At 32.8% G+C, this 16356-nt stretch overlaps 1 protein-coding gene across 1 annotated transcript; it reads left to right on the forward strand.

The window, feature by feature from the left end:
- Positions 1-778: 778 nt before the first annotated feature.
- Positions 779-5031, forward strand: LOC133313107 (protein trichome birefringence-like 43). The gene is made up of 5 exons (XM_061514432.1): positions 779-1020; positions 1809-1980; positions 3091-3266; positions 3391-3549; positions 4731-5031. The coding sequence occupies exons 1-5, from the start codon at positions 779-781 to the stop codon at positions 5029-5031; spliced, it is 1050 nt and encodes a 349-aa protein (XP_061370416.1).
- The last annotated feature ends 11325 nt before the right edge of the window (positions 5032-16356 follow it).

Genomic DNA, 16356 nt, shown 5'->3' on the forward strand with positions numbered 1-16356 from the left:
CTTTAAAGTTTCTCCAATTCTAAATAGTCTTTTAAATCTATAAAAAAATTTATCTCAAAAAAAATCTTTTAAAATCCTAATCCAATACCCCGGTTAGTATCTTTTAATGCAATGGTGATATTCAGTTTTAAACTTACGACTTATTGAAAATTATTTAAGCCTTCCACTACTAGCTTAGACAAAATGACTTATTCAGTATTTAGTTGTCAAATAAGATAATCAACTTGAAGTTTAAAAAACAAGAGAACAAGAATTAAAAATAGGGGAAGTGAATAAAAATTGAGGGAAACAGAGTAAAAAGTAGATATATAGTAAGAAAATGTTTAATAGTAATTAAAAAAAAAACTTTCACCAAAATGTTTCCTCCCACTACTCATTTTCTAACTGCCATCAATTGGATAGAACACTCTTGAGTCTTGGGACCCACTTAAGGCATTTAGAGTGCAAACTTCATTATGTAACCTCCAAATGTAAGTTGATTTTTTATGATTCTCAGTTCATATGCATTTGAAGTGGCATCTCCCTCTCTTTCTTCCTCTGCTTCTCTCTTTTGTGAGTCTTACAACAACAAAATCTGCAACCACTTCTTTCATCACCATTTTGGTACATAACACTTTCTAATAAAATTCCCAAAGTCCAAACACAACAAAGGAAAAAAAAAAAAACTCTTATCATTAACAGAAAGAGAAACACACCCTCCTCGTTCATTGTCATTTAAATTGTAGCTTCGCCAACTGCTTCAACCACCTTTCCATCTTTCTTTTCAGTTTTCACTCCAATGGGGTCTTTTGCCATATCTATTGTTCTGCTTCTTTCTCTTTTCACTCAGATGCATAGAAGCAATGCAAAGAGTGAGTGTGATTTGTTTCATGGTAGTTGGGTTATTGATGATTCATACCCTCTTTATGAAAGCTCAGTATGTCCCTTTATTGAGAAGGAATTTGATTGTCAAAAGAATGGTCGTCCTGATAAACTCTATCTCAAATTTAGATGGCAACCCATTGGGTGCAACTTGCCAAGGTAAACACAATGTCCCTTTTTTTTTTGCTATCTTTCCTTTTGTTAGTTTTTCACTGTAATGTACATTTAATTGTTTCTCACCAAATCAGATAGTCATGGATGCAAGTTTGTGATTTTTACTTATTGAAGAGGTTTCTCTATAAATGATTGGTTTTGTCCTTTACTTTTTATTTGTAATTAGCAACTCTTAAGATCAGAAAAAACAGCAACCCTTATTGTTTTTGTACTTGGATTGGGTACCTAGCATGGCCATTTCAAAGCTAGAGAATACTCACTCATTGAATTTCAACAAATTCAAGGGAAATTACCATTACAAAGGAAGTTCCAATCATAGTTTATATGTACTCAATCCCTGATGAGTATCAATCAACAACCAATCAATTAGGGCTCCTTTTATGGGCAAAAGACTTTTGTCAAGTAATGATGTTTTCTGTAAAATTAAAACAGAGAAATAAGAACATTGAGAACAATAGTTTTGAATCTCCTCTATATTATCTTACTATAAGACTCTGGACTTGAATGTGACATTTGATGTAGATTTCTCATTCCCTCAGGGTACACTTGTTACTTCTATCAAGAGAAAATCAAATATTTAAATGTGTTACCAGAAGACACTTTTGTTTCTTTTGCACAAATTAAATCTGTTATCTTTTTTGCTGGACACTCCCTGCAAGTTGTCAAGCACGGCCACCTTAGATAACAACAAAATACAATTTAAATGATCATTAATGGTCGTGTAATTTTAAATGGACCCACTTTGGATTGGAATGAACTTGGCTGGTGTACAGATTCAATGGTGAAGATTTCTTAAGAAGACTTAGAGGAAAGAGTGTCTTGTTTGTGGGGGACTCCTTGAGTTTGAATCAATGGCAATCACTCACTTGCATGCTTCACACAGCTGTGCCAAATGCCAAATACACCTCAGTGAGGATTGGAGATCTCTCCACCTTCACCTTCCCGGTTAGATCTTTGTCACCTCTCACTTTTCTTTCATTCCTCTTCTCTTCTCTTATTATTAGTATACCAAGAATCATTATCACGATTTAACTCTAAGACATCTACCCAAATTCATGTTTATCCCAATTCCCAACTACTTTCTCTATGCCAAGGTGGATTTGCTTACCAAAAACAATTGGTTTGCAACCTTAGATAATTTTGGAATTATATAGGGGTTTAAATTCTAGTAGTAACAGTTTGAATGCTACAATGCAATGATATAATAAATTAATAATACCTCCTAATAGCTGGTCTCGTAATTTATTAATTTAAGGTATTAGATTCCCACATAAGCAGGCAAAAATGTGACCAAACAATTTATTCAATGAAATTGGTGCTGATGAAAAAGAATAATGCAATGCTTATGTATCCATCATTAGAAATAATCAAAAGTTTAACAATTACCCACACAAAACAGAAAAAACGACATAATTATTGAAAACACACAATTAGAGGGGGTAAAAAAACTACACTGACTTATTAGCATATGCATCTATTAAATAGCATAATCGTATCCTGATTGGAACAGTTAATTATTAGATCAAATTTAACAAGTCTTATTTGTTGGGTCTTTCCACATGGAAGTTTCAGGAGGAGAAAATAGTTTTATTAATAGTGTAAAAAACAAGCCCTGCGCAAATGGGCATCGTTAAAGCTTTGAAATTTCTTTAAAGGCCCACTTCAAATAAATAGTGACAGTTGTTGGTCTATACTTAATATTAAATTGTTATCGTGAAAGTTATCTTCTTTTTGAGAACCTAGTGCCTATCTTTTCGATTATTGAATCAGCTGCTAATCATTATGCACTGGCCCACAACCACCAAGAAAAATGGTTAGTTTCAATGTTCATGCATGAGGTTGGGAGTTATGATTGGTATTTGTAATATTAGGCGCTGAACTAGTTTGGAAAAGATACATCTATGGTTTGCATAGTCTAGGAAATTTCCAACTATCATAACAGTGGATAAATTTCAAACTTGGATTAGAAACTTATTTCAGTGACAAACTTAATTGAGGGCAGTTCTAGGATCAAATACCACATGACTCATTGTTTGCATACCATGTAATTTGCAGAGCTATGATGTTAAGTTGATGTTTTCTCGTAATGCATTTTTGGTGGATACTGTAAGTGAAAGTATTGGTCGAGTCCTGAAATTAGATTCACTTGAAGCCGGAAAATTGTGGAAAGGAACCGACATATTGATATTCGACACTTGGCATTGGTGGCTTCATACAGGAAGAAAACAACCGTACGTAAAATTCCACAGTTGGATGGATTAGTGATACACTCTTCATCGATCTTGTTCACATGCAAGCTTAACATTTTAAATATTATACTCGGTACTCTCTTTCCTTATACTTTTGACTATGCAGATGGGATTTCATTCAAGAAGGAAATCATACATTCGAGGACATGAATCGTTTGGTTGCTTTCGAGAGAGGCTTAAAAACATGGGCCAAATGGGTTGAAGACAATGTTCTCCCTAACAAAACAAGGGTATTCTTCCAAGGTGTCTCTCCAGATCATCTAAAGTATGTATCTGCTCTAAATGAACTATAATGTAATAACAAAATTCTTTCGAACCATTTTTTAAAATAAATTACTAAATTGACTCATTTTGTTAAAACCACTTTTCAAAACCTACTAGCAAACTTGATTTGGTTTTTTTTTCCCTTGCTAGTTACAAGTTTGCAGCTTATTGTTGCCTTTTGACATTCATGTGTAATTTTTTGGGAAAAGCCATTTTAAAATTTTTGGGCAAAAGAATTACCCAATTAAAGCTGATTTGATAAGTTATTCCAAACTAATGCAGTCAAACATGTCACTAATACTGATAGGACTAGTTCCGTCAATGATATTGTAAAATTTCAGAAGACCATAACTTTTGACTCGACTATCCAAATCAGATGATTTTTTTTATTTCACATAACTTTTCGAGATCTATGGAATAACACCTCATTTGACGTATTTTATCTCTCACAAACATAGTTTGAATTTGTAAAAATTGTACCACAATCACAAGAGCATTTAAATCCAGAAGACGACACATGCGGCAGCTCATAGTGTTGGTTCGGAAAGAACCCAGGATCTTCTGGATTTAAATGATCTTATAATTGTGGAACTATTATTGCAAATTCAAACTATGTTTGTGGGAGATAAAATGTGTCAAATGAGGTGTCACTGCGTAGATCTTAAAAAATTATGTGAAATAAAAAAAAACATCTGATTTAGATACTCGAGTCAAAAGTTATGGTCTTCTGAAGTTTTACGATAACGGGACTGACTACATGGCGCTGACGTGGCACGAGTCCCGTCACGTCAGTATAACTGACATGTTTGACTGCATTATTTTGAAAAAACTTATCCAATGAACTTTAACTGGACAATTCTTTTGCCAAAAAATTTTAAAATGGTGCTTTAACCATAATTTTTTGAATAACTTCTAATTCCATCACTGAGTTCAAGAAGGTTAAAACATCAAAATAAAAAATGGCAGAAGTAGGCTTTTAACATTGGAAAAGCCCAATAGGCCACTGACCGGAAACATAATGGGCCCTTAACCCACCTTTACCATAAAGAAAATATTTACAAAGGGGTGTGCTTTCATTATAAAAAAGAAAAAGAGAATAAAATCATAGAAGGAAAAAAATTAAAAAATATGTTAATGTACAAGTTTGTAGAATGGGAATTCAATTTCTGGGAATTATTGCAGTGCAGCGAAATGGGGGCAACCAGGGGCGAGATTTTGTGAGGGGCAAATGTTGCCAGTGTTTGGATTGAAGTATCCAGGAGGAGCACACCCAGCAGAGTTGATGTTAGAGAGAGTATTAGGAGCCATGTCAAAGCCTGTGTATTTGCTCAATATTACTACATTGTCACAGTTGAGGAAAGAGGGTCACCCTTCTGTTTATGGACATGGTGGGCATAGGGACATGGATTGCAGCCACTGGTGTCTACCTGGTGTTCCTGACACTTGGAACATGCTTTTGTATGCAGCTCTCATTCAAAATTAATTTGTCTAGCTTGTAGTCCTCATAAATAATATATAGTGAGCTTGTAACTATGTGCTCTAGTTCAAATTAAGTTCATATTCATTTTGTTATTGTTCTTACAGACAAAATGCTTTTGATACAAGATATGTTTCTAAAATCAATAAAACAAATTAAACTTTGTACAGGTCCATCAGTATAAGGTGTCTCGTTTACATATCATTTTATCCAATAATTCAAGGGAACATGTGTTAAGTAATGAATTTACCTTTTATTTAATATCTACACATTTTGTTTAATTTGTTTGTTCTCATTTTTTTTGTAATTAATAAAATACTAGATTGCATGTTCATAATTAAAAATAAATAAGTAATTATTAATTTTATTATTTATTTATTTTTATTTTTTAGGAGTATCTTTATTATCCATTTAAATAAGATTAATCCTCTTGGTAGCATATAGAACGTAAAAAAATTTGTCACTTACGCTTAGAAATCGAATCAGAGAGACAGAGACCATTCAGTTTATTAATCCGCTTACAAGTTCTGCCACCCTGAGTTAACTACAAATTATTTAATTACATCCATGATGATAAAGAATTTGCATGAAAAAGAAGTCGTAACCTATGAAGATAGATTATTAGTAAGCATGAGGATAAACAGAAGCTGCCATGATTTGTATGGGTTGAAATTAAATATTTTGACATATATAGGTATGACTGGCCCTCCTAGTCTACAGATATTAGCAAACAAAAATAAATCAGATAATGCTAATTAAATACCATTATGACTTCTACAAATGATAATTGACAGCACAATCAGTATTCGATTAGTCTTGTAAAAACAGAATTTCCAAATAGCGCGTTAAACACAATAGATGTAGACAAGAAAGGTTGACCACTTGACTTCCAACTACTTTAATAATGAATTTGACAAACCATGGTCAAAAGAAGAAACCATGAAGCTAGTAAGAGTCCAAAATGGGATGCTGCATTTTGCCAAGCTAAGTTAGCTGGCATAGCAGTATGGTGGCAGTCAACTTCCATGCCTATGCAATTATACTTTATAGTTTATACAATACATGCATTCTCTCTCGATCTGTCTCAATGCACACTTCATGTACGTATGGTTAGGAATCATGTTCCAATCCATTAATGCATCCAATAACATTAAGTTAAAATTAAACGTAGCTATCTATGAGTGAGGACCACTCCTTAACTCTGAGACCTCACTTAGCATTTAAATATTCATTACCCTCTTTATATTATTCCTCTAATCTAAGCGCGTTCTTTTCAGACCTACATGCACATATGGTGTCCCCACACGTTAGCTATCTTTGTCTTTTTCTACCAAAACAAGAGAACATTTGCAATTCATTCCCTTCTTCTTCTGGTAGCTGTTTGGAGCTATTTGCAACTCGTTGTTACGTGGGAGTTATTAATCTTATGTTACATAAGATAGGTATCTTATGTTGGTGAAATAAAACTGTGGAGCCCATAATTTTTAAAAAAATAAAAAATGAAAAGAAAAATGGACACAAAATTTTATGAGTGTGCAACGTAAGACAAGTATCTTATGTGACATAAGACAAGTATTTCTCTTATTACATTATCAATAAACACAGTTAGGATAGTGAAAATGGGTCATCCAGAAAATTATTGTAGGTGTATTTGGACAACTCCACTTATGATTTATGCAATCTGAAGTTCAGAAAGTAAAAATTAGTTGTTAACATTTTGGAGTTTTATTTTCCATATAGGATCAAGAAATTATTGAAAGCGCTTTGGAAACCGATGGAATAATAATAGGAGAAGAATTTTGCAAGATAGTGATTATCGTAAAGAGATTTGGTGTTGGCTTCGGATGCAACAGTTAAGAGATAGGAAAACGTGTACACTGATATTAACATCAAATGCAAGGAATGAAGGTCATCTACAAGTCCTTTTCCAGGCTCTATAAAAAGCAACATTTTAAAGGTTCTAGACCCTTGTCAATCAGTCAACATCACTAGCTAGTTGATAGCAATTAGTGATGGAAGTAACTAGTTATACGGTTATGTTTTCTTAAACTATTTTCTTGGTTCAGAAATTTGTTAATTGGTGTCTGGCAGGTCTACAGAACTAATCTTCCATTTCACACTTGTTTTGTCGTTTGTTGGTTTCTAAACTTTTTAAGAATATTTCACGATAACGGGTCCATTGTGAAAAAATTTGGGGAAAAAAAAAATGCTTTGTGGTATAATTTTATATTTAAGAGTTATTTTTTGATTTGTGATAAAAGTTCTAAAATAATTTTTTTATGTTCTTATTTTTTTTTTAAATCTCTAATTTTTTAAAAAATCTCTAATTTTTGTGAATTTTTTAATTAAAATAGTACTTTTTTCTTTTAAAAAAAACAAAATCAAACTAACATATTTGGTTTTATCATGCAAGAAAAAAATAAAATATCATTAATCGATTCCCCGTGCTTTTTTTTTTTATATTTTGTCATTAATTACATCTACACGCGAAACTTTTTCAAAACTCTTTCGATTAATATTTTTAATTTGTAAGGACAAATAAAAAAATAAAAAGTTATATATATCCCATAACTCATGTAGTTACATTATCATAAATCGATTCCCCGTGCTTATTTTTTTATATTTTGTCATTAATTACATATACAAGCGAAACATTTTCAAAACTCTTTTGATTAACATTTTTAATTTGTAAGGAAAACTAATAAATAAAAAGTGATTAGATTTACATTATTCCTTATTAATTATATAAAATTACAACTCTGGTACAAATAATTAGGGGTGGTAATTCAAGTCGATACACGGCACAATATGAATTCGACACTCAATACAAACACGACATGAATTTGAAATTAGATTAAAATCTTCGATATAAACGTGATCCACATATTTTAGGTTGACACTTTTGGATTTTTGTGTCAAAATCCCATGGATTATGAATAAGAAGTGAGTTGGAGAATAATAGAAAGATGGAAGGTGAAAGGGATGTGTGGGTAGAAGTCTCACATTGAACATGTAATGAGAAGTGAAAATGTTTATAAGTGACGGACCCAAGAAATTTTATTTATGTTCGCACACTTAGAGACGGGGGTTTTGGGGCAGCGCCTCCAATTTTGTTTAATTTTTTTAAATACATTAAAAGCAAAAGAATATAAACAAGAAAATAAAAGAAAACTTGTACATTTTAATCCTGCGTATCCACGTGATTTTCTTATTTAAATGTAGACAATACTTTTATGGTTTTTTTTCACCACCCAAAAAGTAATATAAATTTAGATGAATATAGTATAGTTTTAAGGGAATAAGATAAAATTAATAGTTTTGTAGAAAACTTGAGACTTAAAAAAACAAAAAACAAAAATCTAAAGCCGACGCACACAAAAACTCTCACAGATCGCTAGTCTCTTACAATGTTTTACCACCATATTTCGCCCCGATTTGACAGTGGTTCCTATTTACCAGCGACGGGTTGCAATGTTCTATTTCTTTTCACTCTCCAATTTCAACCACCTCTTCCTCCTCCTAACTCCACCAATTTTGATTCAACGCAAAAGCACACCGCAACTCAACTCCACCAGGTGGGAATATGCAAAAGTAATTTTTTTTTCAAAAGTTTCTGTTTGCACTTGCAATCACTTGCAACAATGTAGGTCCCCCAATGTTTATAAGCCTCCACCTCACCTCTCAAGTTTTTCCCTTGGAGCACATCACTTTTGTGGAGGAGAGAGAACGCAGGTGAGTGTTGCGAATAATCAGCAAGTGTACCGATCGTTCCAAGTAATAAAAGTATCAGTAGAGTATCGTCTCCACGAGGATTGAGGCACCGAATTTATTATAACTATTCCTCTCTTGTTGGATTAATAAAATTGGTTTGAGAATAATTGTGTTTCGTGGAAATTGAGAACAATTTAAGAAAGTGTGAATAATTCAAAGAATCTTTAAAAATTCAAAAACGAGATATTAAAGGTTGAGAAAATATTGCGATAAAGAACGCCAACACCTTTATGATCTCCACCTTATAATCTGAATTAACATTTACATTTAATTTATCCATAGATCAAACCAGTGTTATTAAAATCGAATCGGACTGGCCGGTTTAACTCGGAAACCGCTAAACCGGACATGTAACCGAGCTTAAAATCGAATCGGACTGGCCGGTTTAACTCGGAAACCGCTAAACCGGACATGTAACCGAGCCGAGTTACACAACGGATCGGTAATGCAATTAAACCGGTACGGATCGGGTTGACCCAACCGATTTTATCGAAACCAGTAAATAACCGGCGACTCGGCTCGGAAGAATAAAACGGTTTTCTTACGCCCAAGGCCACGTAGCTATTGTAATCACAATGCACTTAAAGCATCTCCAACAGTTTATAAACGTTATACTTCTCCCTGATTTGGTCGATGTGGTACCTTTAAATCTCATGGCATCGTCAACTACACATGGAAAGCCTAATAGAAGTGTTTCAGAGCAGATATTGGTAGAAGCCCAAGACACGATGTCCTGTTAAGATTTTCACCTTCCTCTGCATGTTTTTGGTTGAGTTAGAGTATAATATATTTAAACTTGATGAAAAAAATCTGGTTGATTTATTGCAGGAAACAACCCCCCCTGATGCACAAGGAAAAACACAGGTCTCAGGGGCTGCATCTCGCTTTTCTCGTTTTGGTTTTGGCTCACAACTCGTTTTGGTTTTATTATGATGAAAAGCTGAAGAGATGGGTAGAGGAAGGTGCTGAACTTCCAGCTGAAGAAGTTGCACTGCCACCACCTCCAACAACTGCTGCTTTCCAGAATGGTTCAAATGAGTACAACTTGAAATATGCATTGAAGACTGAAGGTTCACCTCCTAATGAGGGCTCTAACATAAGAAATTCAAGTCTTGAACTTTCTTCAGGGAAGCCACCGATACCATCTAGCTCAATCCTTTCTCTGCCCGCGGACGCATGAATGTTCGGTGAAGGTAACATCTTATTTTTCAATCTTTTTAAGACAATGTTATTGTTGCAGGCTGGGGTTTACTTTGTTTTTTTTTTTTTGGTAATCAATTTACTTTGTTTTTAATTATTTGGGGAAACAACATATTTTGCGTGTATTGTCATATTATTTCAAAATTGGGAAAAGAGGTAATGGAAAAGTGTTATTATATGTTGTTATTATATGTTCCTCAACAAAAAAAAATAATTATTTGAGCGTATATTAATCAGATTATTAAATTAATATTTTTAATATTTATTTTTTATATATAACCGGTTCAAGCGGTTCAACCAGTGACCCATCAACCCAGTACCCCGACCGAGTCATTGACCGGTCCGAGTTTTATAACATTGGATCAAACGATTCACTTTAATTGATTAGTTAAGCCCTAATTCCTTAGTAATCTTAACTTTATTAACCCTATTAGAATCTTAATCCCTTAGAAATCCCTTTTTAGGTTAAACTTTTGAATCAGTGAATCCTTAATGTTTGCGGTTCATGTAGCCTATCCCTAGTGCATACATGAACAATAACTTTCCTTTTTGTTAGAAATTAGAATCCCAATATCCCTATTGAAAATCCTAACCCTCGCAATCCCAATAGAGTGATCGATTCTAGAAGAATTAAGAGATGAAGAACAAAGGAAAATAAATTCAATTGGAATAAACAAATGTAAAAATTAATCAAACTACAAGGGGTTCATATCAAGGGTTGTGACTCTTACCACAATAATAAAAAACTAGCCAGACATATTTATGTCTGACAATTCAAAGCATGGAAAAGAGTTCATAGATAAATAATAGCCAGAAGAATGGGAAGAAGAAAGCTTGAATCTTCAGTCACAAAGAGCTTGCTCCGATTTTGTTTTTTTCGTGATTTCTCCCCGTCCAAAAGATGCTCTTTTCTTTGGTTTCTAACTCCTTTTTATAACCAGCAATTCAATCAGGTCATAATCTTATGAGATAATTGATTAAATTCCCATTTTTATCAAATCCCCCAAAATCAGGCTGCATTCGCAACGTCCACGCGATCAGCGCCAATTTCGCGCAATCTGCGCGGACGATTAGTTGAGGATCCCTGTACTTGGCGCGCTCAGCGTGAGTTCCACGCTACTTGCGTGAAGAAGCAGTGGGTTGGCTTTTTTTTCTTCAACCTTGGCGCGATTAGCATGAAAACCACGCTATTAGCGTGAAGTAGCAGTGGTCGCGACGCGATCTGCGCCATTCTCACGCTATTTGCATGAAACTGTTGTTTGTAACAGTCTTATTTCCATGCTTTCCTCCTACAAAAATATAGAGTAACAGTGAAAGTGTGTCTGAAGATGGATTATCAATAATTCATTAAAAATAATAACTCTTATTACTGAATTAGTGTCAAATCTTTATTCTTTTTACTCTGAAATATCCATATGTCGAAGGCATATCAGTGAGCCTTGGTCTACCACACAAGCACGCGTCGCTGTCTGTTCGGATGGCTTGATGCGGTGCATGAGAGAAAAATTATTTTTTATTAAAATTATTTTTTGCCCAAAATGCTCTTGCCCTACTATTGCTCCCTGCCAAATTTTAACCGTAGTTTTTAACCGAGAAGGATGCTTCGGTTCCTTTTGCCATTGTGAACTGAGACGGTGCGTTCGATTATTTTAACCGGTTTGCCGCCGTCGGTCGTAATGGTTCACCGGTTCGTCTGCGTCGGTTCATCGTGTTCGTTTAGTGTGTGTATATATAACCCATCAGAATGAATACCGAATTTGTTTAAATTTCTGTCATGCATCCGTAGTTAATGCATTCTACCCATAAGTGCGATTTCTCAAATTTTTGGTTGTGTTCGTGGGGGCTTCTGATTGATAGTGTCATCATTCTTGAGATGCAATCTATTCTATCATGGGAGACATTTGTTCATTAACCTTCGGCATCAATAGAGAGAACAAATTGTCTAAAGGAGACAACATTTGTGGGCTCGGATTTCTTCAATTTTCTGCATCTGCTCTTCCAACATACAATGAGTTCTATTGTTTACCTTATAATACAGATTTATTATAATATAATATTATTTCATCTTGACTACTCAGATTCTGACCCTTGTGAAATTGGATATATTCCAATTCAAATGTCTTATTCAATAACATACACAACACAATATGAATAACCCAAAAACTCATAGTATGTCGCTCATTATGTGGTTTACACGACACAAACAATTTGTCATTCCCAAACTGTGTTACTTATTATGTGGGTTGACACGACACAATAAGACATGATATAACATAATAACCTATAAGAAGATTAACGCATGCCAATTTTTGATTCGTAGGTTGACACACGACACGACATGAATTTTTTCAATCAATTTTTGTCAACACAAACACTAGACAAATTTGAAAACAAGTCGACTCGAACATAAATTTTCCATGTCGTGTTCATATTGCGTCAGCACGTCGTGTTGAGAATTACCACCCTACAAACAATATTATAATGTACATTAATGTCTATAGAGTTCTATTATCTTTAAATAAAATAATTAGTTTTAGATTCTAAAAAAATTTAGATTAAAAAATTGGTCTTTCAATACTATCAAAATTTCAATTAAATTAACATTTTGCAAAAGTGTTGATAACATTATTTTTAAGTTTTTGTTTTTTTAAAGAGAAATGAACGGAAAAGAAAATATTAAATTGCATATTGTGATAGTCTTTTGATTAGTCGAAGAAGAATTGAATCTGATCATATATGGTTGAGCTTGGTTAAAGTGAGTTACTAATGGATAGTTGTAACATGCGGGATCAACTACTAGCTAGGAGGGATGATATATGCAAGATGGTAATTATGATGCGCGTTGAAGTGTGTTTATCTAAGATAGATAGGTGTGGATACCTGCAATGCACTCTTGATGTTTAAGTTGGTATTTGAATAATGAGCATAAGTAAATTGGAAAAAGATAATCATAATTGGGTTTTGAACCTCACTTTATAGTAGTGACATGACCTGTTTGTTGTCTTGTTATGTTGCTTTAGTATGGCAGCATACCTCGTTGGAAGACTATAGTAGCTTTGTCAACTTATCTGAGATGCTTTTTAGTGGGCTATGATCCCTAGGTATATGTAGAACCCGTGCCTATTATGTAGCTGTTGGTTTTTAAGGAGGCTTCTAATTAAAAGTGTAAATAGGTTCTCTTGTACTAGACTAAGCTTTGATCTAAATAGGTTAAGCTTATCTAAAATATTTTGAACATGAACTAATTTATTAGTCTGGTGTAAGTTAAATTATAGGCTTAGTCTGGCCTATATTAAAAAAATAAAAAACCTGACATTTAAGTCGTCTTATAAATTTGTAGGTCAAGCATTGTAAGAGTTAGCCTATAACCTATTTTTTAAACAAGCTTTTTTTAAAGATTTGAATCTATTTTATTTTACTAAGTATATTAGGTCAAATCTAACCTGAAGTAAGCTGAGCCGTAGGCCCCTAATAGACTATCTTATTCATTTACACCCTTACTTATCATTCTTGTGATTGTGGATTTCGTGATTGCATGTATGTGTTATGTACATGTTTTCTTATTGACTAAGCTTATCTTTTTAGGTCTTTAGGCTATTATTCGATTGGATCCTTTATCCCATCTAGTACGGGTCTAGATCGTGTTTAATTGTTTATAACTTTATTGGGGTTGAAAAGATAAGAAATGAGAAAGACAAATAATAATAACAGTCACAACCTAACAAGTACCAAATGATTTCTCTTACATAAATATTTACTTTTTTTTTTACCTTAATATACATTATAATACCATTTATACAATGAAAAATATTATTCTCCTTTCACATAAAATAATTTCTCTCATATTTTTTCATTTTGATTTTCGCACCTCACCTTTTTTTTTCTTGTAATGGTGGGACCCACCAATTTCCTCTCTATAACATAAGATAATTATCTTATATAAAAGGAGACTAATAAAATCCTTATACTATAGGTATAGTTTTATTAAATTATTAAGGATTGGCATAAAAAAAATTTATTTATTAATTTTCATTTAATTGCAAGACTAAAAAAAGTAGGGAATCATAAGTCATAACTGTTGGGAAGAGAGAGAAAAGAATATTAAAATTTATAAAATCATAATCCTTATTTATTTTTGTATGATTACTATCTTTTTTTTCTTTTTTGGTACATTGTCAGTAGGTATCCCCATTCAACCTTCTCCGGGCATCATGCCCTCGGGGTACGGCCCGTTTGAGCGTGAGTGCACTAAGCTTCGCAACCGGAGAAAGGACGAGACTAATCCCCCAACCAAAGATTTTTGGCTTATCCTCTGGCCCCCAAAGATTTTCCAAGAAACTGCTTGAGGCAGGGTTTGATCCATGCACCAAGCAATCTCTTGGGAGCTCAGCTGCCAACTGAGCTACCCTTGGGGGTTTGATTACTATCTTTTATAATGACCATGTTATGTTTTTTTCAAATGAGATATGATCCATTTCCAAAAAATTTCTCATGTAATCATAATTAATGACGAAAAAAAGAATTAAATAATGGCAATCAATAAAGGGAGTATAATTTATTTATTGAGTATTATTTCTGTATTTGTGCATAAATAATATTCCTTCTCACAAACAGAATGAGAAATGAGAGAGAAATCGGAGAATACTTTGGAGGGATGAGAGAGAATTTTTTTTGTGCCTGTGACATAAGTATTATTTCTGTCACAACTACAGAAATAATACTCCCATCAATAAAGAAATGGTGAATTATTACAAGAAATAAGTGAGAATCACAATAATAAATTCAGTAATGGGAATCGATGATGAATTAATTACACGAAATGATGAGTTAGGACTTAGGAGTTCAGGTGGGATTTGAGTATTTTAATTTTTGCTGATGTGAGTTATGAATGGATCTTCTCAATGTGGAAATTTTATATGATCTGATCATATAGAATATCTCATCCATTCCTTTAAATCAGAGATCACAATTCAAATAAAAAAAATCATAAATCAAGAAAAAAATATATTATACAGTGAAATAGTTTTCAAAATACACTAATTTAAAAAAAAAAATCATTTATACTGCCAACGCCAAAGGGTAGGTGCTGCTATGAAGCTAGCGCTAATTAAAGGTACTAAAACAAATGATGTTTATAATACGTCATTTGGACTAGCATCCTTTGTGAAAGCGAAAGCTAGCATGACGATGCTCACAATTTTTATTTATAACGATGATATTATTTTAGAATTATATTTATCTTTGTTGTATAAGATAAATAAATTTTCTACACATACAAAATAAAGATGAGTTTCACATTTCTTGTTTCTTTTTTCTCTTACATATAAGTTCTACTTGTAATTTTATTTTTATAACATGAAATAACTATTTTTTTATAATATAAGATAAATATAGGTGACATTTTCCAAGATAATACATCATAGGATATCTAATGCACGTGGCATGTCTATGCGTACAACACTGTCATAATTTATTTATTTTTATATTTTTTTAAATATAATTAAAAAAATCCGAATTAGGGCGGTATGCCCACTCCATCAAAACCTCGGTTAGACTTCAACCCACTGTCCTAAAAGATCATTAAGACTTCAAGAATTTTTTTTTATACAACTAAAAATTGAATATATAATTTAGAATAAATATTCTTTTTGGCCAGCAAATTTTATGATGCACATTTCAGTCTCTAACAAATAAAAAGGCTATTCGTGGTCATTAAAAAATTCAAAGTGAAACTATTTTAGTTCTTTTGAGAAATTAATGTGGATCTTTTTTGAATACTAAATGAGTCCATTCTAAATTTCTTAAGGATTATGAATAATTTTTTTATTTGCTAGGGACTAAAGTGGATATCATGAAATTTTGCTGCGGACCAAAAATAATATTTACTCTATAATTTAATATAAATTAATTAAATTCTTTATTATTAGATGAAATTTATTGACCTGAAGAGTTAAGACTTTGACGTTATCGAACTGGCTGAATTACCGTTGCAAAGGCATAAAGCCAAGAATTTCATGGAGAGAATGATTTCATTACTCCTGACTGTACGTTTTAAAATGACCACAAGTCACAAGTGGTTCCGGATTTACTAATATTATACATTTTTGGGCGCTATTAATTTGTTATTGCTGTAGAAAAGTTATTTGGAGTTGATATATATTTTTCAGGATATAATTTTATATATTGGGAGACTTAAAAAAAAAAATTCAGGATACGAAACAGTATCCTGAAAAGCATATGTCAGTTACAGATATTTTTTTTTCTGCGATTGAAGAGACATATTCTTCTATATTTTTTAGTTTTAACAAAAGATTCTATTAATATCCCGTTCTTTGCAGCAGCTAACACATATTTTTTAGA

This window comes from Gastrolobium bilobum, unplaced genomic scaffold (genome assembly GCF_033153095.1).
Source record: "Gastrolobium bilobum isolate Gb01-03AN ecotype WA unplaced genomic scaffold, APGP_CSIRO_Gbil_v1 utg4070, whole genome shotgun sequence".
Taxonomy (NCBI): Eukaryota; Viridiplantae; Streptophyta; class Magnoliopsida; order Fabales; family Fabaceae; genus Gastrolobium; species Gastrolobium bilobum.

Coding starts and splice junctions, on each gene's coding strand:
- LOC133313107 (XM_061514432.1), top strand. CDS start 779: ATGGGGTCTTTTGCCATATCTATTGTTCTGCTTCTTTCTCTTTTCACT. Junction 1,021..1,808: donor ATTGGGTGCAACTTGCCAAG/GTAAACACAATG, acceptor GCTGGTGTACAG/ATTCAATGGTGAAGATTTCT. Junction 3,267..3,390: donor CATACAGGAAGAAAACAACC/GTACGTAAAATT, acceptor TTGACTATGCAG/ATGGGATTTCATTCAAGAAG.